Source organism: Dipteris shenzhenensis, chromosome 14 (genome assembly GCF_047967505.1).
Source record: "Dipteris shenzhenensis isolate YYH24624 ecotype China chromosome 14, Dip_SZ_1.0, whole genome shotgun sequence".
Taxonomy (NCBI): Eukaryota; Viridiplantae; Streptophyta; class Polypodiopsida; order Gleicheniales; family Dipteridaceae; genus Dipteris; species Dipteris shenzhenensis.
The window spans coordinates 25986148-26005158 of NC_141609.1; the positions used below are offsets into that span (position 1 = coordinate 25986148).

The 19011-nt window shown below is 48.7% G+C and overlaps 1 protein-coding gene across 1 annotated transcript in view; it reads right to left on the bottom strand.

Annotated features, from left to right (window-relative positions):
• The window catches only part of LOC147894390 (acetolactate synthase small subunit 2, chloroplastic-like), a 50286-nt gene that overhangs the window by 15906 nt on the left and 15369 nt on the right, over positions 1-19011 (bottom strand). Inside the window, exons 7-8 of the mRNA XM_087384825.1 lie at positions 1846-1935; positions 1579-1683 (exon numbers count right to left, since the gene is read on the bottom strand). Of these exons, the coding sequence (XP_087240951.1) occupies positions 1579-1683; positions 1846-1935 (195 nt within the window). The remainder of the gene's footprint in view (positions 1-1578; positions 1684-1845; positions 1936-19011) is intronic.

A 19011-nucleotide genomic window follows, 5' to 3' on the forward strand; every position in this document is an offset into this window, starting at 1 on the left:
AACCAAAAACAAATGAGTACAAGGTACAAGTACCTAGACCTAGGACTAAGTGTCCTATGTGGCCTAAAAGACACTAACACTATAAGTGTCTTTATTTATGCCTACAAGGCACATACCATGGCCTATAGGACATCACTAGAACCACCAGAGGATGGCCTACAGCCACTGTACGGATCTGTATGGGCTGCTGCAGGGCAGTGTATGGAAGGTGTACGGGCAGGACATGGCGCCGGCAAAGGGCTGCAGCATGACGCAACATGGCGGAGGTCTATGGGCAGGTATACAGCCTGCAGGAGGGTCTCCAGCAGCAACTAAGGGCAGCCTAGTAGCAGCCCAAAAGGGCTTGGCTAGGGCCCTTATATAGGGCTGGTTGGACCAGCCAACCACATTGGCCAGCAAGCAGACTGGTCGGCCAGGATGAGGCTGGCTGGTCGGTTTTATGACAGCCCCTTGGGGGCCTATAAAAGGAGAGGCCTTAGGCCTCATTTCATATCCAGCCGAGCAGCTTTGGGAGGAGCAGAAAGGAGCAGCACATCCACCATCCTTGGGCCTCTACACAGGAAGTGAAGGACAGGAAGTGAAGGAGAGAGGTGTTGCTGCAGACTTAGCTCCAGGAAGAGACTGAACCTAGACTGTCTTCTAGGGCAGAAGGTTGCTGAGATCAACATCACTTGGAGCAGCCCTCAGGACAGCAGACAGGAGCAGTAAAGGGGGAGCCTTAGGCCTACCTTCAGGAGGACAAGGTGACCTAGGAGAAGGTGCAGACTGAGCTAGAGTGGCTGCCCACCTAGGCTGGCTTCTGGACAGCAAGGTGGAAGGGATCTAGACAGAGAGTCTACATCTGCTCGAGGTGGAGAACGCAGGCTCAGGGATCTAGAAGTGTCAGGCTTGTAGTAGAAGGACCTTTTGGTATTGTATCCTGTCCTAGTTTCTGGACGGACGGAAATATAAAATGTTGCTTCTATATTTGTCTCTGAGCATTGTCTATTTACTGGCTTGCACATGTATGCATATAGGTTAAGAAGTTTGTGATTCCACACCCCACATCACACAATGTGAGCTCCTGGGCATTACTATCAGTCTTCCGCTGTGCGTACACTCTGTTGGGTCATTTCTAACATAAACAGGGTAGCCTCAGCCTCTTTAGGGATCTAGTGAGGATTCACCTCCTCTAGGTAGTCTAGCCTTCCAGTTTTGCAGTGAGGCTTTCAGCCCTTCATACAGTTGTATTCAGCCCTTTGGGCATTCATTATTCAGTTGTATCTATTTCCTCTTCGGAGGTCCACCACATTCTCTCCCTCTTATTCTCTCACTCACATCCACAGCTCACCTTGTGTATTGAGTGCATCATCTTGCAGTTGCAGTTAGTATTGAGCAGGAGAGAGAGTGGGGATAGTCTATCTCCCGCTATAGTTGTTGACAGTGGTTGATTCGGATCAACTAACATGCATGTGACACAACTCGAAGGTCTAATAGCCATTTAAACTAATAGAAAAATAGATGAACTTATGAATAGAAGGTGCACAAACAAAATACCAGACGGCAGTATGAAATACAAATTAAAAGGATAATCATTACCTGGATGTTGTAGCCTCTCCTTGCAAACACCCCCGTCACTCTGTTCAGCACGCCGGGAGCATCATTAACCAGCATGGACAATGTATGGGAGCAGAACCCACTTGGCTGCAATACAAGTTCCAGCAGGCAGAAAATTGATAAATGCCAAATTGGATCATCTCCATTTTTGTATAGTGCAATAACTGTCCTATTCCTCTCATAAGGAAAACTCAGTTTTGAAAACGTAAAAAAACAAAATTCAGAGTGAATCACAGCATTGAGACTTACATCCTCGTCCTCCAATTGGCCCCAGTCAGGATCTAGGACAGGATTGCGCCATATTTCATCTTCATTTGGTTCTACTGGATAAACATCACCCTGCAAAAGCAAAAGATAAAACACACGTGGTTATCTTCAGCCCAGCATCACAGCATAGAGGCATCCCCCACAAAAGAAGAAGCAGTCTTACATAAAGAGCTTCTCATATACCAAACATTCCATAAGTGCATCACAATAGAAAGTAAAGCACTACTGAAAGGGAGTACTGATAACATGAGTGGTATCACAGCACTCTGCCCACAGCCATAGATTGCCACATTGCTTGGCACCATTTCAAAAATTATCACTGAACACATGGTTAAGGCTTCTTCTAAGAGATTTGAACTGCTCTCCGTGCTGCTCCAGCCCTCACCTCTCCCTCGACAGTTCCCCCCCCCCATCCGGGGCCTCCCCCAGCCCCTCTCACTGCTCACTCGTGCCGTCCCCCTCCCTGCTTTGCCTCTCTGCCCCACCGGTTTCCTGCCCCCTTCCACCTCCTCCTTGTCACCGTCAGCCCCTTCTGCCAACCTCCTCATAGCGCCAGCCCCTGTTCTCTTTTCCCCTCACACTGCTTCGACCCCCCTTTTTCTGCTCCCCTTCACCACCCTTTCCCCCCTCCTCCCCCCCAATCTGCCGAGGGGATGTCGCGTCTATTCCATGGCCGCCCAGCTCGTCCTGGAGCTGCTGGGATTTTTGGCCCCTTTCTCCAGCCTGCCTTTTGAGTCACAGGCCTTCAGTAAGGTTTTTACCCTGCTGTCTGCTAGGGTGCCAGGACAGCAGTCCTGAGCCCCTAGTCTTCTCCCTCTCTTTCTTTCTTCCTGTTTTTTTCATTTTCCATCCCTCCTTTGCCTCTTCCTTTTGCTAGCAGGAGCAGTTTTCTCGCTATGTTTTCCATGGGATTTTAATCTTGGTGGCGACCATTTGGCCTAGTTAGGGAGCTTCTTATGGCAGCGCCTAGACTCCCACAGCCATTTGGATTTCCCTCTCCCTAGAAGACAAGCAGCACATTGATGGGACAAAAAATGTATCTGGCTTTTGTGCACTATCTTGTAGATATGGGTAGTCACTCAAAGTATGCACTGACCTAGGGGATGGGCTTTTGGGGCACCAGGAGTTTGTTTATCATGCTGGATGTAAATATTTCAAAAATGAATATAATGTGTTTCTTGCAAGGTCTCGGGGAAATGATGAGCATAGGTGATGTGGGCCTAAGGTCTCCAATGTACTGGGTTTTCATTCATTCGGGTGCTGGTTTGTTGGCTTGTATGTGGAAATGGATAATGATATATGTGTGGGGTGTGTTGTTTTGAAAGGGCTAGGTCCCTTGGCATTTTCTTGTCAAGGAAATGTTTGGGAGATTGGAGGGGTGAAAGGGGTGTTATGGGTCGTGCATGGGAAGTACGGAGCTTTCTTGGCTTATGTTCGTATTACAGGTGGTTCATCCACTATTTTGCTGAAATAGCATCACCCCTGCATGCCCTACCAAACGAGGAGTGTCTTTCAGGTGGGGTGCTAAGGAAATTGCAGCTTCCGAAGAGCTAAAGCAGAAGCTATGCTCCAATCCTGTCATTATCTTGCTAGACCTATGCATGTGGAAACAGCATAGGAGGAGTGCTTATGCAAGACAGTAGAGTGGTTGCATACGAGAGCAGGGTGCTCACTGATGTTGAAATGAATTTCGGAATATATGAGAAAGAGATGGCGGCTGTCATACATGCTCTTTCTACTTGGAAACATTACCTCTTAGGTGCTGATTTTTATGTCTAGACAGATCACCAATCCTTGAGATACTTTCTCACCACCCAAAGAATGTTGTCAGAAAAACACATGCGGTGGGCAAACTTCCTTTTGATGTTTCATTTTCAGATTGTGCACATGCACTTTCCAGGAAGTCAAGTCCCGATGCAATATCAAAGAAACCGTAAGTTTCAGCTGTCACCATTGCATACCACAGTGAACTTGATGCCATGAAGGATCAGTGTGCTAATGATGATGATTTTGCAAGGATTTATGATCAGCTGGTTGAGGGCAATCGGCATGAGCACTATATGCTTAAGGATGGATTCCTAATGATGCACAGCAGACTTTGTGTCACAAAGCAATTGAGGCCAAAGGTTTTGATGGAGAGTCATGCCCCACCATATGCAGGACATTGACGCATTGAAGCCACAATCAAAGGTGTGGAGCACTTCTTCTACTGGCCGACTTTGAGGAAGGATGTTGAGGCATATGTGAAAACATGCATCACTCGTCAGAAGGTAAAGTACGACAAGCAAAAGCCATTGCCAATTCTGGATAGACCCTAGCAAAGCATTGCAATGGACTTCATCTTCGATCTAACTCGTACACCATCAAGAGGACATGATGGAATTTGGACCAAAATTTGAAGATTCAGCAAACAGGCCCACTTTATTCTAGTGCGGAAGAAAATTACAGCAGATCAGATGGCGAAATTATTTATGTCTCATATTTTCAAACACCACGGGATGCCTCAATCCATTGTCAGTGATCGACGAGACCCCCGTATGACCAGCATTTTCTAGAGAGGTTTGTTTGAGAACATGGGCACTACGCTCAATTTTTCATCTTCTTTTCACCCACAATTAAATGGACAGTCAGAAGAGGCAAACTCGACTGCCCTCGATGTTCTCAAATGTTATGTTTCAGACCAGCAAACAAAATGGGAACAATTTTTGCCACTGGTTGAGTTTGCCTACAACAATACTGTGCATTCTTTCACAAGGAAAGCACCTTTGAAATTGTGGAAGGCAGAAGAAAGGTACCTCCCATCTTGCACACCAAAGAGAAAATCTTTGAAGCGGATAGATTTGTAAGAAGCATAAAAGAGTAGCAGATAAAAACCGACGTGAATTGGTCTTGATAGACGATGATTGGGTGTTGCTGCGTTTTCAAAAAGCAAGAATTAGGCAGATGAAAGGCAAGGATAAAGTGTACACCAAACTGAAAATGCAGTACTATGGACCCTTCCAAGTCTTGCATAAGATAAATGATGTAGCTTACACAGGACCACAGCATTGGACAATTCACAATGCCTTTCATGTAAGTTTGTTGAAACCTTTCAAGGGAGATGTGCCTGAAGAGATGCTTGATGAGAAACAGCCTGAAGTGGAGGAACTGAATGAGATCTTGGTTCTAGAAGAGATCTTGGCACACTGTGAAAGGAAAGTCAGAGGTAGAGTTTCTAGAAGGTGTCTCGTTGAGTTTCAAAACTACTCAGCACTAGATGCCAAGTGGATGGAGGAGGGTGAATTGGCAAATTCACCTTGGGTATTGCAGCTCTACCTGAAAGCATTTCAGCTTGAACCCACTGTGGTACAGGCTCATTCAAGCTCAGAAGAGTAGAGGTCTTGAGCATTGCCTGATGCTCAAGAGGGGGGTAGGACCTCCACCCCTTCACAACAGACAGGCTCACATATCTAGAGGTTGCTTGAGGACACTGCAAATCTCACCCGAGGTACTGATTGTTGACAGTATTCACCCGAGTGTAATGAAGGGGAAAAAGAGGCCAAGTTAGAGGCCCTTTAGGTAGAAAATGTGGAGGGACTATATAAGTCTCCATCCACCCCCTACTATGTACCTTTTGATGTGACATCTAATCCTATCTACTCTCCCTTCCTCCTTCTTGCCTACGCTCACACCCTCTCTCTCCTCCCTCTCTCTATCTCTCTATCCCCTCATCCTTCTCTCTCTTCCTCTCTCCTTCCCCTTCTCCTCTCTTCTCCTCCCTTCCTTCTACTATTCTCTCCCCATCTCCAAATCTGCCCTTCCCCCCTTCTCTACATTGGTATCAGAGCACGACTCTGGCACCTTTTCACTCCACTCTGGATTTTTAGCAGTTGCTATGCCAACGCCTATGCCAAACTTGCTAGCCATAAGAAGCTATGCCGACCTTCGATCAACAAGATGACTGCAAGCAGCAAGTAGCGTTGGTCAAGAGCTGACCCTACGACCGGTGAGCTAAGCTGCGTAAACTTGAAGTGAACTAGAAGGCCAACGAACTGAGCAGCATCACCAACTCAGACACAACAACCAAAAAAAAGTTCGTGAGCAGTCCCGTCCTCCATCGCCGTGAGCCTTCAGAGCTCCAGCCGTGAGAGCCTTTGTAGCTCCAGTCGTGAAAAAGCTGTGAGCCAACCAGTCCTGCCGGCCTTCGCATGGAGCCCTACTAAGCATCGGCCATCGCCTTGAGTCCCTATCTCTGTCCAACAGGTTCCGTCCAACATGTTCCGTGAGCAGCCCATGCCCACATCCACGTTGACACCGCATCCCGTCTCCGCCCTGCTGCCTTTTGCTCTGCCAATCGCGTGCCGCCTCCACCGACCTGCAAACACCTTGGTCTACAAGGTACTAGCCTTAAGTTAGAATTTAACCAAGGTTAGTTTAGTTAAAGGTTAGGTTTAGACTTTGTTAGTTTTGACCTAGGTTAGGTTAGTACTAACTAGGGTTACAAGGAGGGTTAGGTTAGACTAAGTCAGTGTCCTAACTATCTTACCAATCTTAGGTTAGGAGTCCTAACTGTCCTAGGTGACTTAGGCACCACCCCCCCCCTCCCCAAAAAAAAAAAAAAAAGTTCACTCTTCATTTTGGCTCCGTTTGGAAACTTCTTCGACGACCTTTCTTCCGAACCTCTCCATCGACTTCTTCATGCTTTCCACACACTATCTCAGGTGCTCATTACAGCAAGGTTTTGCTATCCATTTATCCTTGCCTACATTCGAGCTCCTCTCTCCGAGACCAGTCACCATGCCACCGAAGCGTGCCCCTTGTGATATATTACATGACACTGATGAGGATGCTCAATATGAGCAATTGCCTGCCACAGTGGCTGCATCCACTGGTGGTGCAGAGGTTTCTTCCACTCAGCCTCTCTCTCCCCCTGCTCTCCCCCCTGCGTTCCCCTTGCGCTACCCCTGCTCTCTCCCTGCGCTACCCCTACGCTACCCTCTCCTCTCTCTCTCCCGCTACCCCCTACTCTCTTTGCTACCCCCTCGCTATCCCATCCGCTACCCCTCACTACCCCCCCTTTGCGCTACCCCCCCGCTACCCCCTCGCTAACCCCCTCCGCTACCCCCCTGCTACCTACCCCCCGCTACTCCCTCCGCTAACCCCCCCGCTACCTCGCTACCCCCTACTACCCCTCTCACTAACCCCCCTGCTACCTCGCTACCCCCCTGCTCTCCCCCCTGCGCTCCCCCTGCGCTACCCTTGCTCTCTCCCTGCGCTACCCCTACGCTACCCTCTCCTCTCTCTCTCTCACTACCCCCTACTCTCTCTGCTACCCCCTCGCTATCCCATCCACTACCCCTCACTACCCCCCCTTTGCACTACCCCCTGCTACCCCCCCGCTACCCCCTCGCTAACCCCCTCCGCTACCCCCCTGCTACCTACCCCTCGCTACTCCCTCCGCTAACCCCCCCGCTACCTCGCTACCCCCTACTACCCCTCTCACTAACCCCCCTGCTACCTCGCTACCCCCCCCCCCGGCTACCCCTCTCGCTACCCCCTTCGCTACCCCTATCTACCTCCCGCTACCCCCTCGCTACCCCCCCGCCCCCCCCATGTTTCCCCCCCCCCCCGCTATCCCTCTCGCTACCCCCTCCGCTACCCCTCGCTACCCCCTCCGTACCCCCTTGCTACCCCCCTGCCCCCCCCCCCACGTTTTTTTTTCCAAATATGTATATATTTTTTAACACAGTAGCTTCAACCTCCTGCAATCCCTTCTTTGCCCCCATAATGAAGGGAACAGGGGGATGAGGACAAGAGACTAGGCGGGAGACCCCTCGATCCAAATCTGCATACGCGTGGAGATGGGGAAGGGGAACAGTGACAAGGCAAAAACACAAAAGCAACTCAATCTAGAGAACTTCAACAAACGCAGCAACCGGAGCGGTTTGACAGTGGACAGCACCGCGGCCCAGAAGAAAGGGGCCCACCCAAAGCCCATGCCGCTCACCACATCCTCGACCTCTATGGTTACCACCACTATTTCACCACCATCATCCGCCTCATCATCTACGCCGCCTCTCTCCTCCCCCTCTCCTGCATCATCATCACATGTCTCCTCTCCAATAGCCTCACCACTGGCCCCACCAGCCACGGCTCCACAGTACTTTCCCCTCGTATCACCTCTATCTCTCAGTCAGCCACCCTTCATCACCTCGTCCGGCCTCGCTACTCCTACATATCACTCCCCCGCCCAGATCATGCTGTCCCCACCCTCAGTACAACCTCAGCAGCCCACCTTCATTCCAACCCCTCTTGAGATCTAGTTCCCACCTAGACCAAGACATCTTAGGCCCCCGCCAGATGCTTGGGACTCCCTATTGGCTGAGATACACAGCATCCGGGCCCGTCAGGTAGAGCTGACACATACACCCAGGAGCAGGCCCGATACACCTGGAAGCAGCAGGCCCGCATTATACACGAGCAGGGCACCCTTATCCAGGGACTCAGACACAACATCACACAGCTTCGAGAGGAGCTCGAGACCCTCAGAGCTGTGCCTGGAGGGACCCCAGTCACAGAGATGGAGGCACACATAGCCACGATACAGTCGACTATAGCAGAGACGACTAGATGGGTGGACGTGGCAAAACGGGAGCCCGCAAAGGCAACCGTTTCAGCCGCCATACAGGAGCAACAGCAGAGGGCTTCGAAGGCCCTCAACATCCGGATACGAGGGATCACGCGAGACAACACCAGCACCACTACGACGCCCACGGAGGAGGCGATCACCTTTGTGACCACCACCATGGGGGTCCCCGACCATGGCATAGAGGGAGCAAGGCGTGTTGGGAGAGATCCCAACCGCGAGCAGCCCCTAGTCAATCGCTTCAGAGATTCACATGCTCGACTAGCGACACTCCGACGCCGAGCCTCTCTACGAAAGCATCCCACCCTGTCCATGGACGAGGATTTGACACCACTACAGATTGAGGAGCGACGAGTTCTTCTGGAGCAACGGGATGTTGCCCGCAAGGAGGGGAAATGGGCTGTGGTCCGAGATGGTAGGTTGTTGACCGGCACCCGTCAAGCTCCCAACCGTACCCCCTAGGGGGACGGGGCCTGTGAGACTCAGATTTTCGAGACCCTAGACTGCACCATTTGGAACTGTAATGGTACCTTATGGTCAGACCCAGGGAACTTCTCGGAGTCTTATACAGGATGAGACATAGTCTTTTACACGGAGACACACCAGAGCCCAGAGCGTCCACTACCGATAGTCAATGGCTACACATGGGAGTCAGCCTTCAGGGATGAGACGAGGGATACAGGAGGAGTCCGAGGATCAGGCGGGGTCGCAGTATCGTACAGGTCTTCCCTCGCTGGAGCCATCTCCATTGAGAGGAAGGACGCACACTCCCGATTCATGTGATCCGGATCCGATGCGCAGACACCCGTGACCTTTTCATAGCAATATGCTACTTCTCGCCAGACACATCCCACTTCCCCAGAGTGGCACGAGAAGAGGGTGAGACATCACCATATGCACTCTTACATCAGGATCTCCTAGACCTTTCAGCCCGTGGGGAAGTTCTCCTTGTTGGGGACTTCAACGCCAGGACGAGTACGCGACAGGCACCACTCCTGGACTTCCGATACGACTCTATCATGCTACCAGACATGGACCTAGACGCAACAGGTATGACTAGGACCTCATCGGACCGACACGGGCCTGTTACACCATATGGACACGCACTCCTTGATTTGGGCAGGATGGATGATCTCATCATCTACAACGGGCTCGACCTATGGCCCTCCTCAGGTGGTTTTACTTGCTTCCCACACGGGGGGGGCACTAGTGTAGTAAATTACATCATGGGATCCCCTACCTTCACTTCATGTATCACCGACTTCACCGTAGCACCACTCCCTCCAGGAGCTGATCACACATACCTATTCTTCACTATCGCCACCCCACGCTTAGCCACACCACACACACCACATAGGAAGCACGACACCTACCACGACATACACTTTGATCACAGCCTCTCACCGGCCTACTCTTGACGTCTAAATAGACTCCTAACCTACATCAATCACATACCACTCATAGAGGACCGTGCTGCCTTGATTAGTCGCACACTCCACGAGGCTGCCCTCCAAATCTTTCCCCACACCACATGGTCCACTAGACCACCACCTCTTGGTTCTGTACCCTGCAACAATTGGTACGATGCGGAGTGCAAGGCTTATCACCGATAGCTCCGACTCAAAACCAGATGTCACCTCCCGAACACACCAGAGACGGTACGCAAGTGCCGGCGTCTCGTATGTCGGAAGAAGCAAGCATTTCTTCGTCAAAATGAGGAGCTGCTACACATATTGTACAGCAACAACTCTAAGGATTTTTAGCGGAGATTCCTTGAGCATAGGTCCGCATCACCCCTCACCGACACGAGAGTCTGGCACACATATGCACACCATCTATATGATGTCCCACACCAGCCCACTCCAAACCTCATACACACACCTCGTCCCACCACTTGCACGTTGTTCACCAGAGAGGGAGTCAAGGATGCGACATTGAAAGTGCACAATGGCCGAGCTAAGGATCACGAGGGGCTATGCACTGAGTTTATCGCATATGGGATCGACACGTTAGCCCCGATCCTAGCAAAGCTATTCAATGACACTGTTTGCCTTGGCTTCCCCCACACTTGGACACTCAACACCATCACCCCCATCCACAAGGCAGGGGATCCCATGGACCCGAGTAACTACAGGACTATCATGATTGGACATGTGATGTCCAAGATCTATGCAGCTGTATTGGATGCATCGGTCAGCCTGTTCGCAGAGATGAGAGGGCTCAGAGCAGAGGGTCAGGCCGACTTCAGGCGAGACCATGGGACTATGGATCACATACTCACACTCACGAGTGTCATTGAGGAGGCCAGATCACGAAAGGAGAGGGTATATTGTTGCTTTGTGGATTTCCACAAAGCCTTTGCCACAGTACCTCGAGCTCGTCTTATCACACGCCTACAGACACTGGGATTTGATCAGGAGATCATCTGGGCACTCATGGCACTGTATGAGAGAGTCTCAGGCCGAGTTCGTACAGGCGCAGGTTAGACAAATGAGATCCTGAGTACCATAGGGGTCAAACAGGGTTGTCCCTTATCACCAACCCTGTTTGGCCTCTACATCGATGAGCTTGAGACTTTCATGGGGACGTTTGGAGGGACCAGTTGCTCACTTGCCGAGATCATCATCAGGATTCTTCTTTATGCAGATGACGTGGCACTCTTGTCGTCCACACCCGAGGGGCTCCAACGACAACTGGATGCACTGCAGGCTTTTTGTTTATCCCATGATTTGGAGGTCAACCTTGGCAAGACCAAGGTCATGATCTTTAACACCTCTCAAGCAAACATGCAGCGAAAGCAGTTTACTTTTACTTTGGGTGGGTCACCAGTTGAGATCGTATCCTCATACACTTACTTGGGGGTCATCTTCTCCGGCCCAATCTTCACGATGAGACCAGCGATGCAAGCCAGACTGAGCAGGGGATACGCCTCACTGGCTCAGCTAGAGAGACAGTGCTTTCACTCCCACTTCAAGGACCCTCGAACCAAGGCTCTTCTCTTCGACTCCTTGGTCCGACCAGCCGGTATGTATGGCAGCCCTTGTTGGGGGCCTGACATGTCAGAGATAGAGTGGACACAGGTGGAGCGCTTGCAGATCCTCATGCTCTCACGGATGATCAGAGGAAACCGTCTATACCACATCACATCATTCAGGCCGCGCTTGGTGCTTCTCCACTCCAGCTAGATGCAGCCTTTCAGACCATCACATATCTACACCGGGTTAAATCATATGGGGACTGCACATCAGGGAGACAGAGGTTGCCATGGTTGGCTTTCGATTCCTCCATGAGGTTGGTAGCAGAGGGAGACGAGCGATGCTGGTATGCACGGACTCACAGATGGTTTGTGAGACTAGGGTTCCACATCGATAGGATACCTCCTTTTCAGTACAGTTTAGATGCCCTTCCGGTACTCCCACCCACCATCCCGATTGGGCCACATACCAACCAGGTCATTCAAGAGGATCTCCTACAGCTACACACCTTTAGGACCTGGTTGGAGCCGAGGGAGCTTCCAGTGAAGCTGAGTTTCTACAAAGATTACTCTCTTCGCATTTTAGAGGAGGGATTCATCACACCACCGAGGTACACTGAGCTTCACTCACTACGGATCTCCATTGGACAGTTTCGGGTATCATCACACCGCCTCCACATAGAGAGCGACAAAGCAGAGGGGATTCCTAGGGAGCATCGCTTATGCATATTGTGCGACTATCAGGAGGTTGAGTCGGAGGAGCATTTTATTTTCAGGTGCCCAGTGTACTACGAGATCCGAGGTCGCTACCACTGCCTCTTCAGAGACGGCTCCGGGCTCCTTTCCAGATTCCTCGCCTACCCAGATCAGAGATGCCTCACGGCCTTCATTCACGAGGGAGTCCGACATAGAGAGTATTTACTCAGGCGACGGGGCTTGGCCACATCATCAAACACCTCTCAGAGCAGATCACAGAGTTCTTCCCATCGAGTGAAAATGATCATCCAGTCTCTAGCCGCAGACGTGACAAAGACCCCGACCCGACGATCACAGCACAACACACGAGACATCGAGGAGACACAGATCACTCTAGGGGACCTCCCGTCATTGTTTAGACCCGGGATACGTCCCACGAGAGTCACAGTGGCTCAGGTCTTGCGTCGAGCCTCGTCCAGGACACCGAGACGCATGGCACCCCTTGACGGGCACCAGCGTCCCATCACCGGCTATGCACCAGCCAGGGTGACATGACATACGGAGGATTCTGCTCCACTCCAGTCCTTTTCTTTTCATTGTTACATCCAGATGTATTTGATTATGTATGATCAGACTTAGGATTCAGCACGGGTGATGATGCTCGTTTCAGTAGCTCCACCCTTACTGTGATTTGTATCAGGTTTTCTTTCAGTCATAGACCCATCGGTCTTCCGAAGACACTAATAAAATTTCTGTCTTTTCTTTCTCCTGCATCCCGCGAAGTGCAGAAAGCGTAGACGCAGTTTTTGGACCCTTTCCTCTATGCTCCAGGGTGCTTTTCGCCAGATAGGGTAGGTGTTCAGCCAGCAACTTACCACAGCCATGGCTATGCAGGATATGGCTCTTGTCCAAATGGGACAGCAGATTGATCAGTAGATCACATCTGCCATTGCTATGCAAGATAAGAGTGTAGGCTATCTCCTGGTGGTTCTAGTGATGCCCTATAAACCATGGTATGTGCCTTGTAGGCATAAATATAGGCACTTGTAGTGCTAGTGCCTTTTAGGCCATATAGGACACTTAGTCCTATGTGACACCTAGGACACTTAGTCCTAGGTCTAGGTACTTGTACCTTGTACTCCTTTTTTCATTATCCAAGTTTGACGTGACGGCTAAGACTTGTGCGACACTTTGCTACCTGCACTCTCTCTCTCTCAAGCAATCCTATAGTAGTATCAGAGCTAGGCTTGACTCGTCTTCCTGCCCCTGGACTCCTTGCTGTACCTGTCCGTACTGGGTTTTGTACCTACGTCGTACACATCCGTACCTGCCATCGTACTTACGTAGTACAACTTCCGTATCTGCGCCACCATACGTTGGACTCCGTACACAGTACGTGTTACGTACCTGCGTCGTACTTGTCCGTCCCGTACCAGAGCCGCCGTACCTACGCTACCGTACAGATTAATACTTACATCGCCGTACTAACCGTTGTACCTACTCCGTACAGTTCCGTACTTCAATCACCGTACAGATTCGAATATGCATTTCGTACAACTGTACAACATACCTGAGCAACCGTACAGATTTGAATCTACAATGCCGTACAACCGTACAACGTACAGCATAGTGCATGCATCCATATAGCGTATCTGTATCCGTACAGTCAGGTACATGCATCCGTACACTACACGCACTTGCTCCGTACACTGCAGTCCGTACCTGCTCAGCACGTTGTACCTGCAGTCCGTACAGCTTGTACTTTACAGTACATTATCAAAATTTGGGGCTTTTGAGGATTTTTGTTATCCTTATCTTCCTTCTACTGTTTGAAATCATTTCAAGACATTTCAACAAATTGGAAAGCCTACATTTTTTAGGTCCATACATTGGGACAGGTGCACTTTTGCAGTCATTTTGTGGACAGCAAGTCCTAATTCTGCAGTTGCAAGCCTTGAGGCTATATTTTTTTTGGGATTTTGTCTGCAATTTCTCTTTTGATTGCAATACATTGGGACAGATTGGAGAACATTGAGTCACATCTGCAGGACATTGAGTCAGATTTTCAGACATTGAGTCTTTTCTGCAAGACATTGAGTCAGATTCGCATACATTGGGTCACATTTGCAAAATTTCAGCAAAATTTGGGCCTTTTCTGCATTTGCCCTCTTTTTGGCCTATTTGCCCTCATTAAATTTCGGGCTTTTGCCAAATTTGCGGCTTTTGCAGTGAACATTGCCTACCACAGTCACATTTGGGTCAGATCTGCATTTGCCCTTTGATTTGGGTCAGAAATTTGCAGATATTTGCTGTCATTTTTGGACAGCCAGCTTTTTGCAGTGATAGCCTTGAGGCTTTTGGGTTTTCAGGTCTCTTTCAGGGTATCACATTTGCTATGGCTGGGAACAATCAAGATTTATTTGGAGTTCTTCGTGAAGATGATAAGTTGGATGGCACCACCTATCCGATGTGGTCTTATCTCATGAAACATATTCTTGTTGCAAAGCATTTGTGAAATATTGTTTCTAGGGTTGATCTAAGGCCAGCCAATGCTACAATGGTTGCCTCTACTGCTGGTCCCTCTGCAGGGGTTACTCCTCCTGATGCCTCATCTTCTAGCACTCCTGCTACTACTCTTCCAACTCAAGAACACACAAGATGGGATGCAAGATATGCAAATGCACATTCATGCATTGCTTTATCATGCAAGAGAATCATTATTCCACACATCCGGTCTTGCAGGACAGCAAAGGATGCTTGGGATAAATTGGCTTCTCTCTATCAGATTCGCAATGAGGCACGTGTTGCATATTTGAGAAGGCAATTACAGGAAGTCAGTATGAATGAAGGTGACTCTATGGATGCACACCTGACAAAGGTCAAGGACCTCATGGAACAACTTGCCAACATTGATGAGGTGGTGCCAAATTCACAGCTTGTCAGTACCACATTGAATGGACTGCCAGATACATATCAAGAGTTTGCTTCAACCCTTCGATTAGTGGCCATGGGTAATCCAGACCACTATTCTTTTGATCAGCTAGTGACTTTGCTTTTGCAGGAAGAGCAAAGTAGAGCTAATAGACAAGCCATTATTCCTAATCATGCATTTGCTTCACAGCACATAGGAAGAGGCAAGGCTTCCAAGCCTATGGGCAAGCCAAAATCTGCGCATAGCAGCTGCAATTCCTCCCATGCATCTAAAAATACAGCAGATAAGTCAAAGAAGAAAAGATGCAACTATTGTCGCAAGCCTAGACATGACATTTCAGAATGCAGGAAGCGCATTGCTTCGGAGAAAAAGAAAGCAAGATTGACAGTTAATGCCTCTCATGCTATTGAATCCCATGAGCCAGAAGATGCTTCACATGCACATGCTCTTCAGGATGATTGGGCATGGGCTGTCCATTGCTCATTTGATCCCTCCAAAGCTGATGCATTCTTTGCTGCTAATGATGCTCAGTCCCGGTACTTTGATAGTGGTGCTTCCAAGCATGTCACATCTTGCAGATAGTTGTTTCATTCTTTAGCTGATGCACCTCGAGGGGGGACTGTCACATGTGCTAATAATGCTTCATATGCTGTAAAAGGAATTGGAGATGTGCAGCTCACATCCATTTCAAGCCATCCTGTTACTCTCACAAATGTTCTTTTTGTGCTTGGAATTGAAGTCAACTTGATTTCAATTTCAGCAATTGCCACTTCAGGTTTCAGAGTTATTTTTGATGGGTACAGATGCCTAGTTTATGATCTTCGTGATGACAATGCCATAGTTCTCACTGGCACTTTGCAAAAGGGGCTTTATCACCTTGATCATCACTCAGCTGCACTTTCTATTGAAGCATTGGCTATTTCAGATTCACAGCTTGCTGAAACTCATCTTTGGCATGAGAGAATGGGCCATATCAATTAAAGAGCTCTTGCAAAGCGACATTCACAGCAGATGGCAAATGATGTACCTCAAACTCACACAGTTTCCAAACATGTGTGTGAGGGTTGTCTTTTGGGTAAGATGCATCGATTTCCTTTTCAAAAGAATTGTCCAAAACTCTCACAAAGGAAATTGCAGCTAGTGCACAGTGATGTCTGTGGCCCAATGAGGACAAATGCCATTGGGGATACAAGTATTTCATGACTCTCATTGATGATTTCACAAGATATTGCTGGATATATCCTTTAAAAGCCAAATCTAAAGTTTTCTTATGCTTTCAGAGATGGCTGAATATGGTTGAGAATGAATCAGGATGCAAGCTTGTCACCCTCAACACAGATAGGGGGCGAGAGTATATGTCAAAGGAGTTTAATGCATTTCTGTCTTCACGGGGAATTATTCACTCATGTACTACTCCTTACACTCATAAACAGAATCCTGTTTCTGAAAGGAAAAACAGGTCCACAATGGAGATGGCCAGATGCATGCTTAAGGCCAAGTCTTTGCCCAATAAATTTTGGCTTGATGCAGTAATGTGTGCCAACTATGTGCCAACTATGTGCTCAATAGATCACCTACACGGGCATTAAAGACTGTTACACCTTATGAAGCATGGAAAGGCAGGAAGCCTTCACTTTCACACATGAGAGTTTTTGGGTCTCTTGCATATGTTCATGTACCATCTCAGCTGAGACATAAGCTTGATGACAAGGCCATCAAATGCATATTTGTTGGTGCAGAGACGAGACACACGAGGAGAGAACAAGCACAAAAAGCTCAAATGATTGATTGATTCAGAAGATGTGACTAAAGTCACATCATATACATGGATAAGGTTGTGCTAGCTAAGCACACCCTGCAGGTCACATGGAAGTGTGCCTACCAAGCTCGGGGGAAAAAACCTCCACTAGTTGGAGTAAAAAGTGCCCCGGGCCTACACCTAAGGTGTCACCCTACACTCCCAACACATAGGTGCTAACAAACCCCCCTAGAGTGAAGTGGTGACAGTGTACAAGGCAAATGTGATATCAATCACCAAAAGGAAGTAAGTTCAGAAGCTTGCGAAAGCCTTCGAACTTCTCACGAGACAATGCTTTGGTGAATATATCTGCCACATTGTCATGTATAGGCACATAGATCATGCTGATTTCTGAGGCAAACAATCTCTCTCTGACATAATGATAATGAACCTCAATATGCTTTGTGCGAGCATGGAAGACGGGATTCTTCGCAACTGCCGAAGCACTCTGACTATCTGTAAAAATAGAGGTAGCAGACTCCTGTCTCATACCCAAATCAGCAAATAATCGCCTGAGCCAAACACACTCAACGGTGGTTGTGAAAGCTGCCCTGTACTCAGCTTCACAACTGGAAGTGGCCACGGAGGGTTGCTTCTTACTCAACCAAGAGATGCATGACTGCCCAAAGTAGAAGCAAAAACCTGAAGTGGACACTCTTGTGTCAAAGCATCCTGCCCAATCGGAGTCACAGAAAGCATGCAGCTGTGGATCAGCCCCCTTGGGAAAGAATAAACCAAGGTGCATAGTACCGTGCAAATAGCGGAACACCCGCTTAACAGCCTGCCAATGCTTGGTTCCTAGGCAATGCATGAATCTGCTCAATAAGGAGACCCCAAACTGGATATCTGGCCGTGAATTGCATAAATAAATCAAACAGCCCACAGCCTGCTGGTACAATGTCTGATCAAAAGCATCCCCAGAATCTTCAATGCTGAATTTCATCCCAGTCTCCACAGGAGTTGCAACTGGCTTGCAATCTTGGAAAGAGAACCGCTGAAGCAACTTCTGGATGTACTTAGTTTGTATCAGAACAATACCATCATCCCGCTGTATAAACTGAATGCCCAAATAAAAATGCAAAGGGCCCAGATCACTCATCTCAAATGAGGAATGTAATTCAGCCTTGAAGGCTGCAATATTTTGCTCATTGGGGCCTATGAGCAGCATGTCATCAACATATAAAACAATGACCAAAAAAACATCCTGAGTCCTTTTAACATAGAGGGTACTCTCAGTTGGACTGTTGCTTAATCCCTGGGCAACCAAATATGTGTGTATCTTTTCATACCAAGCTCTAGGTGCCTGCTTAAGGCCATACAGAGCTTTGTGAAGCCTGCACACCAAGTGTTCCTGTCCATCCTGCACAAATCCACGAGGTAACATAAACCTCCTCATGCAAGTCTCCATGTAGGAACGCTGTTTTAATGTCCAACTGATGTACTTGCCATCCATGATGGGCTGCCATGGCGATCATGCATCTGATAGTGGTCATGCGAGAGGTAGGGGCAAAGGTTTCATCAAAATCAATACCCTTTTGCTGAGCATACCCTTTCGCAAAGAGTCTTGCTTTGAAGCGGTCTACTAAACCATCAGCCTTCCGCTTAATCTTGTAGACCCACTTAGTACCAATGGCCTTTTTGCCTGGAGGCAATTCAGTTAAGTGCCATGTTTCATTTTGCATGATGGAATCATATTCTGAATGCATGGCTGCCATCCAATTACTGTCCTCTGCAGCATCCTCAAATGTCAGAGGTTCTTCATCACTGCATGTGCTCTGAAAGGCATAATCAGTAAACAACCCAGATGCATGATGAGATTTTGCACGAGTCCTCGTAGGTAAAGGAGTATGTAACCTGCTGTCCCGTAATGTTTCAATCAGCCACCTGGGCACCCGTTTGGATGACTGAATGGCTGTCCTTTCCTCATCAACTGCCTGGTCAATATTTGCCTCATCTATAGGCATATGTGGTTCAGCCACAATAGGCTGATTAGTTGCTGTACCGGCCTGCATAACAGCATGGGGAATCAAACTGGAATGTTCTGAAAATGAGGGACCTTCAGTTGTCATGGGCAGCATTTATTCAAACACATCCCTGGAGTAGACATCAGGCTGTTTTTGACA